The 16,072-nt window shown below is 40.0% G+C and overlaps 1 protein-coding gene across 2 annotated transcripts in view; it reads right to left on the bottom strand.

Moving 5' to 3' along the window:
* The window catches only part of col11a2 (collagen, type XI, alpha 2), a 47,061-nt gene extending 40,405 nt beyond the window's left edge, over nt 1-6,656 (bottom strand). The window contains exon 1 of one of the 2 annotated variants that reach the window (XM_080045110.1): nt 6,150-6,656. In XM_080045110.1, coding sequence (XP_079901236.1) covers nt 6,150-6,267 — 118 coding nt within the window. In that variant the 5' untranslated portion in view covers nt 6,268-6,656. The remainder of the gene's footprint in view (nt 1-6,149) is intronic. The other variant, XM_080045111.1, reaches the window with a different exon arrangement.
* Between the last annotated feature and the right edge of the window lie 9,416 nt (nt 6,657-16,072).

Here is a 16,072-nt window from a genome sequence, read left to right as displayed (position 1 = left end):
ACAGTCCTTTGTCCTGTATGAATAACAGTAAATCATGACCTAGGTGTGAGGGCTGAAGAGGAGTTTGATCAATGAATGACAGTGAAGTGATCCCGCCATCAACAATATTTCCCTGAATTTCCCTATTAACAACAGAGGACTCAATAAAAGGATGAAAATTAGATCGACATAAAATAATAAGGAGTTCAAGGTTAAAGAAGAAGAAAAGAGGGATGTTAATATAGGTACAGAAACCAATCTGACACTCAACGACAGCAATATATCAGTGACACTACTGGAAATGAATGGCATAATGTGAATCTAAAGTATAATTAAGTTGAAGTCAGTCATTTCATTCCATAACAAACAAACAAATAAATAAACCCAAGCTGAAGCTGGTCACTTACTAAATAAATTTTGATTCGTGATGAAAAATACCTTCTTGATTACAAGTAAAGAAGGTACACAACTTCTACGACAAGGGTCTTTATACTATTTACAAGATCACTTGGAGGGCTTTTTGAATTTTTGGGCTCTTTGCATTAAACACCTGCCTCAACCTCACAATCCATGTGATTTATCCTTCGCTACAGGGCACTGCCAACATTTACTGTGTTGCAGCCTTATACAGTTTCTCCATTCCCTCTAATGTGGAGCTGCTGCCAGCATAATATAAGCCCAAGTCCTCTACTGTCCCCTGTGTCTCATTATGTGGTCTGTCTGTGCCCGTCTGTGTGTGCTGCACTGAAGCTGCCAACGTGTATCGTTCTAGAGTCCCATGTGGTTTCAGGGCTGGAGGCCACAGCCTTAGTTTGGACGTGAGGGCTGGACACTGACACCACAGGGCCTATACATGGGACCACAGGGCCCTTACCAGCAGACAGGCACATGGGACAGACAGTCAGCAAGGGCACACATTAGAAACCCCTGTGATGTGTCTGTGCTGAACGATAAGACTAAATAGGAACACTATACTGTACTAAGTTTATAAAACCTTACAGTCCAAATACTGACCATATTATAAACGATTGAAAGCCATGAGGGGCAATTCCACAAACTGGACCCATTTTTACAGCAACACGATGCATAACAATAAAGAAACCGCCCTCTAAAAACTGGTGAGTACTAATGCAGATGACACATCATTTGTAGATAAGATCTGAACACTTCAACAATACTTAATTTGAGGAAGAGTCAAAAAGTTTTATCTTTTGGTCTACAACAGAAAAAAATTACTTCCATTAGGAAAAGTGTAAGTTACAGCCAATGCAGTAATGTTTAATCAAATATCTCAACAACAATTATTTGTATCTCGTATCTGAATACCTATCTACCTCAGAGCCTAGCCAGAAGTGACAAGTCAGATAAAAAGCAAAGTTTAACAGCAGTGGGACAGCATTACATAAAAATCATAATTAGTGTCTAGAGCGACACCCCTTCAGTGTGGGAATCCCCACATCAGAAATCTACCTGAACTTCCGGGGATCACTGTAGGTGTAATTTAGATGATAAAACACGTATGAGGAAATGGTGGATAAAGGCAGGAGATCTACAAATGTTTGTGTTGTGTTTGTGTGAACTAATTACAAAACCCAACACATTTCCAGATATTGGGAGATGCTACATCAGTGTTTGAAACTATGCTGTTACATTTTTAAAAACACAAATTATTATGCACAAATTGTATAATATATCTGAAGCTTCATAGGGGCATGGCTTATAGTCAGGATAACCTATAACAGTGTAACGTGGTGGTAAATACAGCTTTCCTTCTAAACCTCTATCTATTCATTATTGCTCCAGGGTTTTTCCCTGGGGTCTTTGCAATGCATGCTGGGATATAATCCAGTCTTCTTGTGAGCCTAATCAGAATGAAACATGTATGAGAAAGAATAAAGGAATGTTCTATGCTACTAAATATTATTAGATAATTGGGGATTACTGCAACAGGCCACTTCAAATACTCCCAGATAAGTTACAAAATTGCAGGGAGAGGCAAGTGCTTTCCTAGGATCAGTTACTTTTTGGCATGTTTTCTTTATTTTAAACCTTACTCCCTCTTCCCTTACTGAAGAGTAACACAATCCACTTGTCCCAGTCCAGGGAAACAACTAGCTTGAACCAACATTTAAAACTATTTTACAAATAGTTTGACTGCACTGATGTCTGGAAAAGAGATGTACATTAACATAAAAGCACACAGCTGGTCTCCGCGCCCTCCTACACCGACTTCCTAGAAGCCAAATAACAGTGAATAGGAATAGCATCATATACAGACAGTCTGTCATTATAAAGTTGGCACACTCTCCTGCCGTCCTTGTACATCTTCTGCTAAAACAAAATGCCTGGGAGGAAAGACGGCTACCCATCCACCACACACAAACCACTAAATCATCACCTTTGAAACCAAGATAGGAGGATGATATATCTTCTACTCACTACGTTCCCTTAAGCCCCCAGTGCTAATGTGGTGTTGTCTCAGAAGGCTTTTATGAGTTCAGTTTGAGGGGAAGTCATGGTTAGGAGACAAGGTGCTTTTATGTGTATCTCAGTTAAGACTTGTGAATGTTTTAATTTTTACAACCCCAGGCTGGCTCTTATCTCAAATGATGTGATGTGGTGGAGGCCATTGAGAGACTGAGAGTGATGGTGTCTAACAAACAGTCACAGTTTCCTCTCCAAAAAGATGCCGTAGCCTATAAACAGTCCTCATTAGTGGCTTTATTTAACATTAGTGGAGTTATTTTTTGTAGAATCTAAAGCTTCTCTCTAAGATCTGTAAGAAAAACGGGTACACAGAGAGGTGTTGCATGGAAATGAAATCCCAAATTAATGTATAATGTAAATTCAACTTCAAACTAATCTACTGTATTAAAAAACAATCATTTGTAAGGCTACAACAGTCACAATGTTAGCAGTAGCAGTGTTTACATATAAAGCTGTCCTGCTCCTTAATAATCTGTAAAAATTATTGAGAGGCTTAAATGCCACTTCAAGAAAATGTGCATGTTTGCCCTTAATACACCTGACTTTTTTGTATCAATTTTGCAGAGGAAAGGCAGTTGTGTGGTGAGTTCGAAGTCTTCCTATTCCTACTCACAAAATGATTCAATGGCTGAAAAGTCAATTTGTATATTTATACGGTGATGGCTCATAGAAGGAATATTAACTAAAACTTAATTGAACTGGACACAGTACCATGGACAACAAGGTATGTGTAAAAAGAAAGGAGGAGGATGGATGTGGATCACTAGAGCAACACAATTTCATGAGAAAATGATGACAAAGCAAAGGAAAATCAAAGGGACAAGGTTTAAGCTGCCAAACTAAATCACGTGACCACCACCAGCCCGAATTACCACACACTTCCATACAGTCACAGGAATGAACTGTCAAAACTCCTCATATAGGAGCTCTATTCACAAGCAGAGAGCGAGAGAGAGCAGGTTATGTTTAGCCAAACTGAGACAGGCTGCCCTTTGAGGAGCGATTTTCTTTGAAATGAGGTTAAGGAACATCCATGTCAAGAATATATTGCCCCTGAATTTCTCCTTCTTTGAACAAAACTCGGCTTTCATGCCCTTCTAGGCCTTCTGCTCTCTGGGTGATGGCTCTGCCTCCTCCACCACACCTCCTTCATTCTCCCATGAAGAGAGAATAAACATGAAAGATTCTGAAACCCTTCTTCTCTAATTCAGTCTTTCAGTTCTTGGGTGGGGCGCTGTTATAGTTTACACTAAAACCTGCGCCGTACACTTCACTGCGCGCCCAGGGAAACACACGAACGGCGCACGCAGTGGTCCAGCGCGTCTGACCAATATGCGCATAAGATGCACACGCACGCAAGGGACCGGAAACGCTCTTACAGTGCCTACTTTGCGTCACTCTAACCCTAACACAGGTCAGAAGATCAAATTAAACTTTTCTACAAGCAAACGAACACCTCCGCATGCACAGCGCCTCTATATGCATATTTTAAGATGAGAAATCCAGCCTGTCCAAGGTGTTGCAAACAGAGACACATTCACATGTGGCATAGGACCTACATTTCCACACCCTGGACTGGGAATAACATCCATAGCTTACAGACACATATATACAAACAGAACTGTACAAAGCGCACATAGACACGCAGACACTGAACGCTTTCACAACCAAAGCCTGCTACCGAGGTGCTCAGCCGCATAATAACCTATTCATAAAAAGTCAAAAATGTCTCGGGCTTCCGCCTCCAAAATACACACGGGAGACGACGGGAAGGTGCAATCGCCTCTCGCAATCTGAAATTGGAAACGGGGCCAAAGAATACACTGGAGGAGGGCAATTTATGTTACAAAAGCCCCCTAGTTCTGTAGCTGTCTCCGCAAGTTGTCCAAACGAAGAATAAAGAGCCATTGATCCATCCGTCCACTGAAACTTCTGAAGCTTTAATTTATTTATTCCAAAACGTTTGTGTGAACTACACTTGCTTTGGTGTCTATGTTCAAAGTCTGTATGATGTGTCTTGGTTCGTCAAACTTCGGTTCAAATAAAACAATAACAAATATACAACAACAGCAAAAATATAGGCTAGGCATCCTCAGATCCACTGTAGGCCAATCGAACAAAAATAACAAATTCATAATTTTAAACATAAATTGAAATTGCCAAACACATCATAATCAAACATAACAATTGTATCGTGCTGCTACACTTAATAAAATATTTTATTTATCATTACTGTATCCTTTTTCATGGTGTGCAACGTGTCATTACGCATAAAACTCCTCACTCAGAGCTGATTTGAACTCAGGTGAATCAATGGATTCTCTGTGTTAAATATAACTCAAGACAACTAGAGGTCCGTGAGGGAACTGCAGCTCATATAGATAATTCCTTTTATGAGAACTAATCTATAACTGTATTGTGAGGACTTAACAACTTGACAATAACGTAAAACCTTGAAGTATAATAAACTGCAAACCAAATGTTTAAACCATTCCTAATAATATGATCGAATCTCTTTTTTTTAAACATTATTAAAACCAATTCAAAGTATCAATCAAAGCCTGTTCTACACATGGAAGAGTAATCAAATTAATAGCCTTATATCCATCCTACAAACTCGATGCAAAATCCCTCCTTCCTAGCCAACCAGAGGCAGTGATGGATGGACTGGTGCACAGACTGAATTGGTAAACAACCTCACACAGTGCCTGCTGGCAGCCTTTATCCACAGCCCGTTTGCTCATAGGCCAACATTCAGTTACAATATAACAAATATACTAGTATAATGTTTAATAAACCAGATGCTAAGCCGAAACACCTCGAAAGAATCAGCTCTATGCACCGTCCTACCCCATGCCCCCCTGCGGATGGGACCAACAGAGGTGCATAAAATGAACACCATCCTGTGAAACTGAATTGGATTCTTAGAACTGAAAAAAGTGTATAGGAAGATAGTTAAAGTCAACATATGTCAAATTGTTCAAACCTGCTTTAAAAAACACCTGGATGACACCAGTCATGTCCCCAAAAAAATTAAATTGTAAACATAATGACACGTTAAGTATGTTTTCCTGCAACAGAAAGCTTACGATGCTTTTGTAATATCTTTCCCCTGTGGCCATTGATTGATAAGGAACGTGAGTAGCATCCATTATCGCACAGGGTGTGTTAAGGCTGGCGAGATTCCCGATCAAAAAGGTAAAAAAACAAAAATGAAAACGGCATTGGTGCCATTGTCCTCTTCATAGACTCGTCTACATGCTATTACATTGTATAGGTCCATTATGGAGACTGAGAATCCCTTTGCGTCATTTATTCATTTTATCCAACTACAACAGTTTCAACGCCTTTGGGAACCAGGGAGAATTTAAAAATTTTACACTTCAGGTATCAACATACAAAAAAACTGATTTACACATCTGGATACTATGGGGCTATTGTAGTTGAGACAATGTTGACCACATTTCTTAGCAAAAATCGTAAAGAACATGTCAGGTGCACAAGGGTACAATAAAGGATGAGGAGGACATGTATTACGCACGCTGGATGCAGGTAGACAACGAACAATGAAGACGTTAGGAGCACACAAAAAAACCCCACCAAAGATAGCCAAATAATCAGAGCAAGTCTCATTTGAAACGCGTAATAAACATCACAACTATTGATAAGAGAAACCGTCTTACCTGCCCGAACCAAGGTCGTTTGGCACACGACGAGCGCCACGGTTACCAAGGCGAAGGATGAGAAGTCCATGCGCCACGGTCTCCGTTTCTTCCTGAAGGCACAACCTCCAGTATCCATAGTGTTGCAGTAGTTTGCCGGCCTGGTTGAGCTGTAAATGTAGGATATGATGGAAGTTATCCTCTCAGAGAAAGCCAGCCGACGAGAAGGACCCGACTGAACCTCCGAGGCAACAGACAAAAAGGCACGCCTCTGGAGACGTCTCTACCTCTCTCCCGGAGACTCCCCTTAATGAGTTACCTATGTCTCTCTATTTTCATGCACAAAACCTAAAAACTAAAGGGTTAGGGGTAAATAAATATATTTTATTTTAACGTTTAACCCCTTAGTGCTAAAGCCCCATTGAGTCAGACTGGGTACGAGTACCCAAAGTGGAGAGAGCAGCAGAGAGAGACCTGGAATCACGCTCTCTCTCTTCTCTCTCTTTCCCTCTCTCCTTCTTTACTTACACACTTACTCCCCAAAAGAGTGAGAGCGTATGTGTGTGTGTGTGTGGAGAGAGAGTGAGAGTGAATGGTAAAGGGGGAGAGTGAGAGAGAGGGCGTGCGTAATTGCACCTTCGGCGCACGTAGATCCACGCATATGGAGTAGTGTCTGGGAGTGTGTACGGAACGTTTTTAATGATAGGCCTATACAAATATTTTACCTCACACACACAACAATGGTGTCTTTCTTTTCAACTAGGAGTGAGTGAGTGAGTGGTTTATTTTGGTCATGAACTCACGGCATCCAGTAAAAGCCTATTTCTGTCTGTCTCTGGTTCTCTCTTGAAAAAAACACTGAGAAGAGTATTTTTCTTTACCTTTTGTAGTTCCCACTTTGCTGTCTGTGTGTCACTGGCATGAAAACCCTGGCTTTATACACCACGAAGAACCATCCAGGTACAGATAAAAACCAGCACCCCATATCGCGCTGTGCAGCCACAGAGGAGTGAGAGTTCAGCCAGCCAATCAGACGTCTGTCCGCGCGACTTACCACGCCCCTTTCACCCAATCCTCAGATCTCTTCTCTCGTCCTGATTGGTCAGTCCCACGTGGCCTTGTTTTGCAACATCTGCTCAGGTGCGCAGAGAGAGAGAGAGAGAGAGCGAGAGAGAGAGAGAGAGAGAGAGAGAGAGAGAGAGAGAGAAAGAGAGAGAGAGAGAGAGAGAGAGAGAGAGAGAGAGAGAGAGAGAACAGCATACATTAGGCTTTGGATACAATGGCAGTACATGTTAGTTGAATCAATTCCTTGGTGATGTTGGCATTTTCATAGTATTTGTAGAAAAAAGTGGCAAAGAAATTATGCCTTAAAAAATTCTGGACTAAATTCCAATAACACCACTAACTCACAAAAGTAGTATTCATTGTAAGATTATTGTATTCAATCCCACTGGATGTATGACTTGAATGCACTTTATGTGCTTTGTCACATTTGTTACAATATGAACATCACATTCTCTGTAGTTTTCAAGTCACTGATTTATATTTGCAACAGAGAATATATCAAACCACTGGGATATAAACTTTAAACCAATGTTAGAAGTAATCTCAAGAGACATTCCTTTCATAATTTCAAAGTCACTTTCATATCCATACCTGCCATAAACGCTCAAGAGCAGCCGTCTGCCTTGTAAATGTTTCTGCAGTCACACAGCCCATAGTTAGTCACTTTCTTTGAATGCAGACTCCAGAAAGCAGTAATTAAACATAATTATGCCCTGATGCTCTGTACCAATCCCCCTACTTCCATGTCTGTCTGATTTTCGAAAGGGAGTCGAGGGGAATGTGTTTGCATTCTGTGGTATTCAATGATAACTCCCCTTACAATCAGTTTTTTCAATAGGCATAAAAGAGTGAAGCTTAATGGCCTACCTTTACCTTAGATTTGAAAAAAATCCTTCTATAGACAGGCAGATTAAAAGCAAACAATTTCTGGGACACGTTTCGATTGACCTGCAACATTTAACATTAGTTAAATTTAAAAGTTATCCGTCTCACAGTTCTACATGCGTAGGATGGCTGATAGAGTAAACTTATTTTCTACGAATTAAATTAAATGCAAGAAACATTTCCTTTTTGTAAAAGGTTGAATGTTTTTTATGATTTACATTTGATTTATCGCTCAACAGGATAGATAGCTGTTATGTGGATCAAAGCATTTTATTATGTGTTCTAAACCTAAGGTGGCTTACTATGCGGTTAGATTTACGTAATTTATCATAATATGAACACTATCATTTGACAGGTTGAAAGTAAATAAAATAAATCTAAACTGTGATTGTAAAACTGAAATATAGTATTTAAACATTTTAAAATATGACTAGTATATTTAAGTAATTAATATGTTTTCAAATGTTTACAGCATAATGTTTTTAATATTGCAAGTCCTTGTTCAAAGTTGACATGTTTATCACCAAGTGTTTCACCTAAGAACATTACATTTCCTTTAAATAAATCATCATAGTTGAATCTTATCAATGTAACAATGTATTTGGTTCATTCTGAAGACACAAGTCAGACCCACAAGGAGAAAAAATCTCAACAGGACCCCAATTACACTGAAGTACGAGGTAAACAACGACAGCAGACTAAACACACACATGCTACAAGTAGACGTTAAAAACTGAACACTTGTGTCTGTGTATCAAAACTGTTGACGTTATTTGAAGAAGCAATGAGAAGGTCTGCAAACGTCTGGCAGGAACGTAACTGGAATAAACTCATTAACCCACTACAATAAAGTGTCAAAAAAACAGTTATTAGTTTAACTTTCAGTGGTGATTTTTAGTCTACACTTTGTTTTTTAGTTTTTTTAAGAAGGAAATATTGAGGGACACATTCAACATTTATAATGTGGTAATGTAAAGATGGCCAAATTGAACAATATCAGCATCATACCTAGCTTTAACAGCTTGACTATTTTAAATTGGTTTAACTAGGACTGTATATGCCATAAGCCTCAGTGTGGATACTATCCAGGTTTGTGCCAGTGCCAGTGCCAGACATTCTTTCTTTTTATACATTGTGTGATTTTAAAGACGCCTGACTCCACCATATGGTTCCCCAGAATACATCTCTACTGGAGACTAAACTCCAGTCAGAGAGAAAAGGGACACGCTTAAGTATACCATGGCCATGTTTAAGCTTCAGTTCAGTGGTAATATAACGTCCATGAGTTTGCATATAAGGCTGCCAAAAGAAGTAGAACAGTGTATTGCCCTCTCATAAGAAACTACATGGGTGAGCTTTGATGTGTAGAATGAAAAGGAGCGGCCTTTGTGTGATCATTCTCTGAAACCATCAACTAGGCTGCTGTGCTGCTGCATCCAGCAATTACCCATCAGGAATCGTACTGAACATAGAGCGAGGGCAGTTTTTAAACCTATATATTACTATATGGAAACCAAGAAGGCAATTCTAGATTTTCATGTTCTCTGATATAGAAGAAAAAACATAAAATATATCTTTAATCATATAATAAAGTAGGAAGGGTGGGGGGGGGAGGGGTCACTCTTGGCCCAGGCCCAGGCCCAGCAGCAGACACGGGTTCGAATCCTGCCCGGGTCAGTTCTCTGCATGTCCTCCTCAGTTCAACCCTGTCTCTCTAAATCTGTCTAATAAAAGCAAAAATACGAAAAAAAAACCTTTAAAAAAAAGAAAAAGAGGAGAGAGGAGGTGAACAGAACAGCAGGAAAGCTGAAAGATCAGAAAGCAGAAAGTGGACAAACCAAATATACATGTACATGTTGAGTATTTACAATACAAACCCTAGATTTATTTTGCTCATTTTGTACACACTGTAGCTCCACTGAGTTGTTATTTTCTCAGCGAGTGTTTTCGTACAAAATCCAAATGTCAGGGAAACGCTCCCTCATTGCGGCAGCTCTGGGTTTTTGTTTTGGCTGCCTGGATACAGTAGATCAAGTGTTTTTTGAGAACGGACTGTTTGGTTCTAGACTCCTGAAGGGAGATGCCACAAGTTGTAAAAAGAGACACCCCAAGAGACATCTGTGGTATGTGTTTGTGCTAAACATTTCATGTGTGTATTGCTTTTTTTTATCACTTAAACTAAAGGATTCCCAAGATTGTAATCACTACTTTTGGTGCATCCACAACATGGAAAAAGTGGTGGACAGCAAACACGTGTCTCGTCTATGGTTTATGTATTACAGGTAGGACAATATCACTGTTCAATGATTATCATCACTGCTTTATTTTCCATAAACTGTAGTTTTTTTTATGTTAAACTGACTATGTTGTATTTATTCTTTTTTAATCACATCTGTCAGGATCATTTGCTTCCATGTAAAGTTCTCTTTATTGCATTTTATGCATTTATTGTGCAATATAAATAATAATCTTTAAAAAAATATTTTATACGATTGTTAAAGTGGCCACAGTTTCCCCTATAAAGACCAAAGAGCAAGAGTGGTGAATCTTAATCTGTGTTTGATGCTGAAAGATTTCCATAACATTGGTAAACCACCAAGTGTCAGTTCCAGAGTGTGTCTTCCCTTCTAGTCTCATTTAATTTGGACCAGATGAGTCTGAGATTTGATTTACATATTTTGACAACAAACACCTACATTAGGACACCACTGCATAGTTTTTAGTTTAATGAATAAGTAAAATATGATGATTTGAAAATAATGCAGTTAAACTATTATTTAATGACTGTATATGTAAATTAAAGGCTTTTTCATGTAAGTTCAGGTATATTCTTTTGCTTTGATTTTTGTTTATTTATTTCACAGGGACAATGCACAGCTCATTAGCAGTACCAGAGTTAGCTATGAGCTAATTCTCATCTGTAAATCTAACCTGTGTTCTCATCCAAGCCCCTTTTCTTCTAACATCCATCCATATGTGTTTGTCTCTCTTAAAGCAGGTTGGAAGCAGGTGCTTAAGCAGGTGCATACAGTTCGATCCTGATCTTATATCCGTTTGCTTTGACGTGCCCTTTCTTCCCTGTGAGTGATGTGACTTGATGAAGCTTCAGTCTGTATCTTGATCTTTGGTGTTTGGAGAGAAATCTGGAGGAAAGAAACAAGAACACAAACACCATGAACCATATAATAAAAAGACTTAAAAGAATGGATTCATAGACTTGTCATATTGTCTTAGCAGAAACCATTATAGAGTAGGTGTGGTTGTGTTGAGCCAAGTGTTTGATACAAGAAATGCACTGTTGTTTTTGCACTGCAGCTCTACATATTAAAAAAGTCGGACGCTGGGACCGTGGTGGAGGGAGAAACAGTTTTTGTATCCGTTATTTTAAACACGATCTCAGCAGGGAGTGGTGAATTGTTTAATTAAAGAATTGAAGACATTTTTATCAGCTACAAATAGTGCTTGGTGGGGTAAAATAGGTAAAATATAGTTAACTGTATATGAAGTATGTCTAAGACAGCCTTACGTGGAGGGGCATCCAAATGGCAACAAAAGTAGGGGAAGGTGGGGTGATTTGTGCATTTTGGAAGTTGCAAAACCCCTTGTTTCTAGAAAACCGTGGAAGAAATTGGAAATGTGACCACATATTTAAGAAGAGCCATCCATTTGACTCATCCTGTAAAGAAGGGAGACACAAGGAATAAGATATAAGCACATTTAAGCTCAAAAAACTGTGTTTTGCCTTTCAAAGTAAAATTTCCATGATCAAGGTTTTTTGATTATTGTGTCTGAACAATTATAGACACGTTTGAAAACATTTGACACATGTTTTAGTGCTTTGGTATGCTACACTTTGAGTCTATATAGTTAGCACAATGTCAACCCTAAATTGCTGCATCATGCCTATTATCCAAAATTCTGGGGATGGGGTGATTTGTGCGCAAGGGCCTGGGTGAGTTATAAGTAAGTAAGTAAGTAAAATGTATTTATAAAAGCACATTTATGACAGTTTGCACTGTCCAAAGTGCTGTACATAGTGCATTCAGTAGGTAAACAATGAAGGTAAAATAACAATAACCAAAATAAAAGACGTAAAGCCCATACATCCACATAAACACAGATAGTAGTGCAGAGGTAAGTAAGTAGTGCAGAGGTTAATGGGGAGGAAACACCAGGGTGTACATATGGGTTTTGAGCCTTGATTTAAAGGCAGAAATGTAGGGGGAATCACATTTGTCAGGTGGCAGTTGGTTCCACAAGCACGGAGCAACTAGTGCAAAGTACATTTCTGAGAGTTGTGCCAGTGGCATGGCTGTATACGCTGGTCACCAAAAGAAAGTGATAGTCTACAGTAGCTCAGGAGAGAGTGACATCTCAATTCCACTTAACGACACCACTGATGAGAGTTCAGATGGCCAGAAAGATGATGATGGTGACTTTGTCATTGTGACACAATGACGCACAAATCACCCCACTACGTGGGGTGATTTGTGCGACAAGACAACTTTTTTTCCGAAAGCTATATTTCTTAAACAGTTTATTCCAGATCCAAAGTTTTTATTGCCAGGGATGCACAACATCCTGAAATATATGTACATATTTGAGTTGGAGACATAACTGTCAAGGCCTCACTTTAAAATCACTTTGAGTAAAAAGTTGCACAAATCACCCCACCTTCCCCTACAATCTTTAGAATATATAAAAAATTTAACTTTTGATTTGTCACTTCCAGTGAAAAAACATTTACACTGCCATTGAGTCACCAGACTGAACTGATTGGTTTTATATGGTGAGTCTATGGTAACTCATTATTATTTTCCCTTAACAGTATGTAAGATGGAAGAATTTGGATTTAAAATCTCTTATAGTGCAGTTTTAGCATCCCATGTGGTGCCTACACCCTTAACCAAATGTAATATAAAGCCACCAAGCCTTAGCAACTGCATAATCCACACAATCTGCTGAGCATCCTGAGGAACCTCAAATTCCAATGAAGAAGAATTGCATGTATGCCCCCACCAGCAGCATGACTTCACTCTCCTGAAACAGAACTATGGCTCATCCCAGTGACCACTTCACTAGAGTCAAAGGCGTTAAATATCCTGTCATCAAAAGACAGGTGCTTCCACTTGTCTAGTCCATCAAACCTGTGTAACAGGTCAATGTGAACCCTTCAATTACACAATTAAGCCCCAATGTCAGCTGTTCTGGAATTAATAACGCCTTATAATTTGCTGAGCAGTAATTTAAGGGATAAAGGAACCCACAGACCACTAGGTTTCCCTAAAGGGAGGCTACATCAGTCATAGCCACCCACTTAACTGGTTCTGATGCTCCATCCAGTCAGACTGCACTAGAATCTAAACTGGTTACAATGTCAGAGGGGGACTAGTGTCCAGCTGATAGATCCTCCTGATGTGGAAACATCTTGGTCAATGCAAAGCAGGCAGACTTTGGATGAGACAGAGACAGAGGCATCTGCAGAAGGATTGCAAGAGATGGCATGAGCTCTTGGATACGGACTCAGCAAGTGCCTGTGGGTAGCAGCTCTGTGCGCTATTTCCAAAAGGAGAACCTTGTAATTACAATAAAGCGGCCATATTATATTGCTGACTTCCTTGAAAAGTCTGTATTTTAATGGGCAGGGCCGCAAACGCACACACACCCTGCTAGCCACAACACACAGAAATAGATCAGAGCAGGGGCTCGAACTGGGAGGAAACGGAGAAAGGGAGTTGACTGATACTCTTTGCACTAACAGTGGGGTCAAAGAGTGTGAGTGTGTGTCTGTGTGTGATGAATACACACTCTGCTTGGCCTGGTGAAGCTGCTGGAGGTGTGTTGAGCCAGGTAGAAAAGGGAATTTAGACAGAGAATGGGTCAGTGATTTTGAATCTGGCCACCGAACACACCCAGCTAACCACATACCTCGAAATAGGCAGGAGAGGAGAGGAGGGGAGAGGGAGGGAGGGAGGGAGGACGAGTGGTGACGGAGGGGCAGAGCCAGGCAGAGGGGAGGCACAGCAAGGGTGCACCTAAGTGGGTGTATATATTTTTGTGTGTGGGGTGAGTGTTCACAAGCACTGAAGTTTGCGTGACAACTGATGTAAAACAGTGTGTGTTTGTGTGGTAGTGTGAGAGATAGAGTTTCTATATAGAGTTTCTATATGAGTACAAGGTATATTTTGCCAAAGCGGCCTTCTCTTTTGATATTAAACAAACTGAACTAAGTTTAAAAATGCGATGTGTGTGTTCTCTTCCCTCTCATTCTCAGCATTTCTCGCGTGTACGTGTATCATTGGTAGCTTTCAACACTCAGCAATTCCTTTTTAGACGTTAGAAGGCAGCTTGCCCCTTTGACGTTAAATATAGCAGAAGGTGAACTCCAAGATTTGCTCAATTTAGCACAATTACTCGCTGTTAGAGGGTAATTCGCCCAGATGGCACATAATGGCTGGACTAATAAAAGGCAGTCAGAAGGACTGGTGATACAGCATGAAGCAGAAAGAGGAAAAATGCTATACATCCAGAAAGTAGATTTTTTTCAGCATTTGTATACCATATGAATGGATATGAAACAATATATACACCACACTAAGCCTCATGGAGCAGAAGCAGTAGCAGTAAAGAACCATCTCAAACCAACACTGAAATACCTGGACCTATTACAAGTGAGCCAGAAAGTTCTGGCAATCCTTTTTTTTCTCATAAATGCCAGTGAACATTGCCTAAGCCTGAAATAACCACATCTAGATCTGCATCTAAATACCAAAATCCCCAAAATGAAACACTGCCAAAGATGGAGGAGGGAGATATAGAATCCGAAAAGAAGGTTTGAGGAAACGGTTGCCTGGGAGGGGACGTTAGGGCCGTGGAAAGGTACAGGCAGGAAAAATCACAGGAATGAATAGAGAGGGGAGGAGAGGGGGAACGGGTGGGCAGAAAGCTGGTGGTGGGGGGCACACAGGCATGCAGAGGGTGAGAGGGAATGAATGAGGGCCATTGATAAAGAGGGAGAGAAAGAGAGAGAGAGAGCAAAGGGGCGAGGGAGGAGGGATCAAACAGTATTTACACTTGGAGAGAAAACGGAGGTGGGGAGGGAAAAGGTGGATGGATGGATGGATGGACAGAAGCATCGCTAACTGACCTACTGACTAAAACACAGGGTGGGACCTCCACGTCTTTGACACAGCAACACATTTGTTTCCTCAGTGTCACAGGTTTTTCCACAAATGAAGTCACCTCAAAGTGTCAGTGCATTACACAGTAGGCTACAGTGAAGTTCACAGCAGAGGGACAGTGCAAGGGGTTACCTCAGTTTAAAGGTGGTGAGTTCACATGAATTTAACCCATATTCTGAGGTGTCTTGAATCCCTGGGTATATTGTTCCAATTATAAATTAAATTGCATTGTCAATTTTTTCCTCTGACATAAATATCTAAATATTTCAGATGACACAAATGGAGTTTGGAGGGAAATACAAATATTATAACCCAGCTCAAGATAGTCCATGAAGAGAGGTTTGGAATTTTTTGTCAGTCTACAACATTGGCAGAATCAGCTGATGCCTGAGTTGAAGGCAACCCTTCATATTAGTCCCTCTAACCACTCCTACATTGAGATGGCAGGGGGGATGTGGAACACTCAACAGCTCAGTTCAAATTCCATGTTCCAGTCTTTGTCCAAATTTCTTTTCAAATCTCTCAACAAATCCCTCACAATGTTAATTCCTGTGTTATTAACCTATTTAAATGCCAAACGGAAGGAAATTGCAACCTCAAATCCGTTTCATGGGACCTTTATACAATATTTTGATCTATGATTCGATCTATGATTATGAGGACAATTCTGAATCTTCTAACCGTGGACACTTTTGATCAACCACAAAAAAATACATTTCTAAAGACAAGAGCACTAAGTATTCTGCCTTAATCTAAATTACTTCCAATTTTACAAATTAATTTATATACAGCCTAGCCTTTGTAATAACCATG

Source organism: Ammodytes marinus (genome assembly GCF_949987685.1).
Source record: "Ammodytes marinus genome assembly, chromosome: 17".
Lineage (NCBI taxonomy): Eukaryota > Metazoa > Chordata > Actinopteri > Uranoscopiformes > Ammodytidae > Ammodytes > Ammodytes marinus.
The sequence above is the reverse complement of the archived record's forward strand: the minus strand, read 5'-3'. Positions and strand labels throughout refer to the sequence as shown.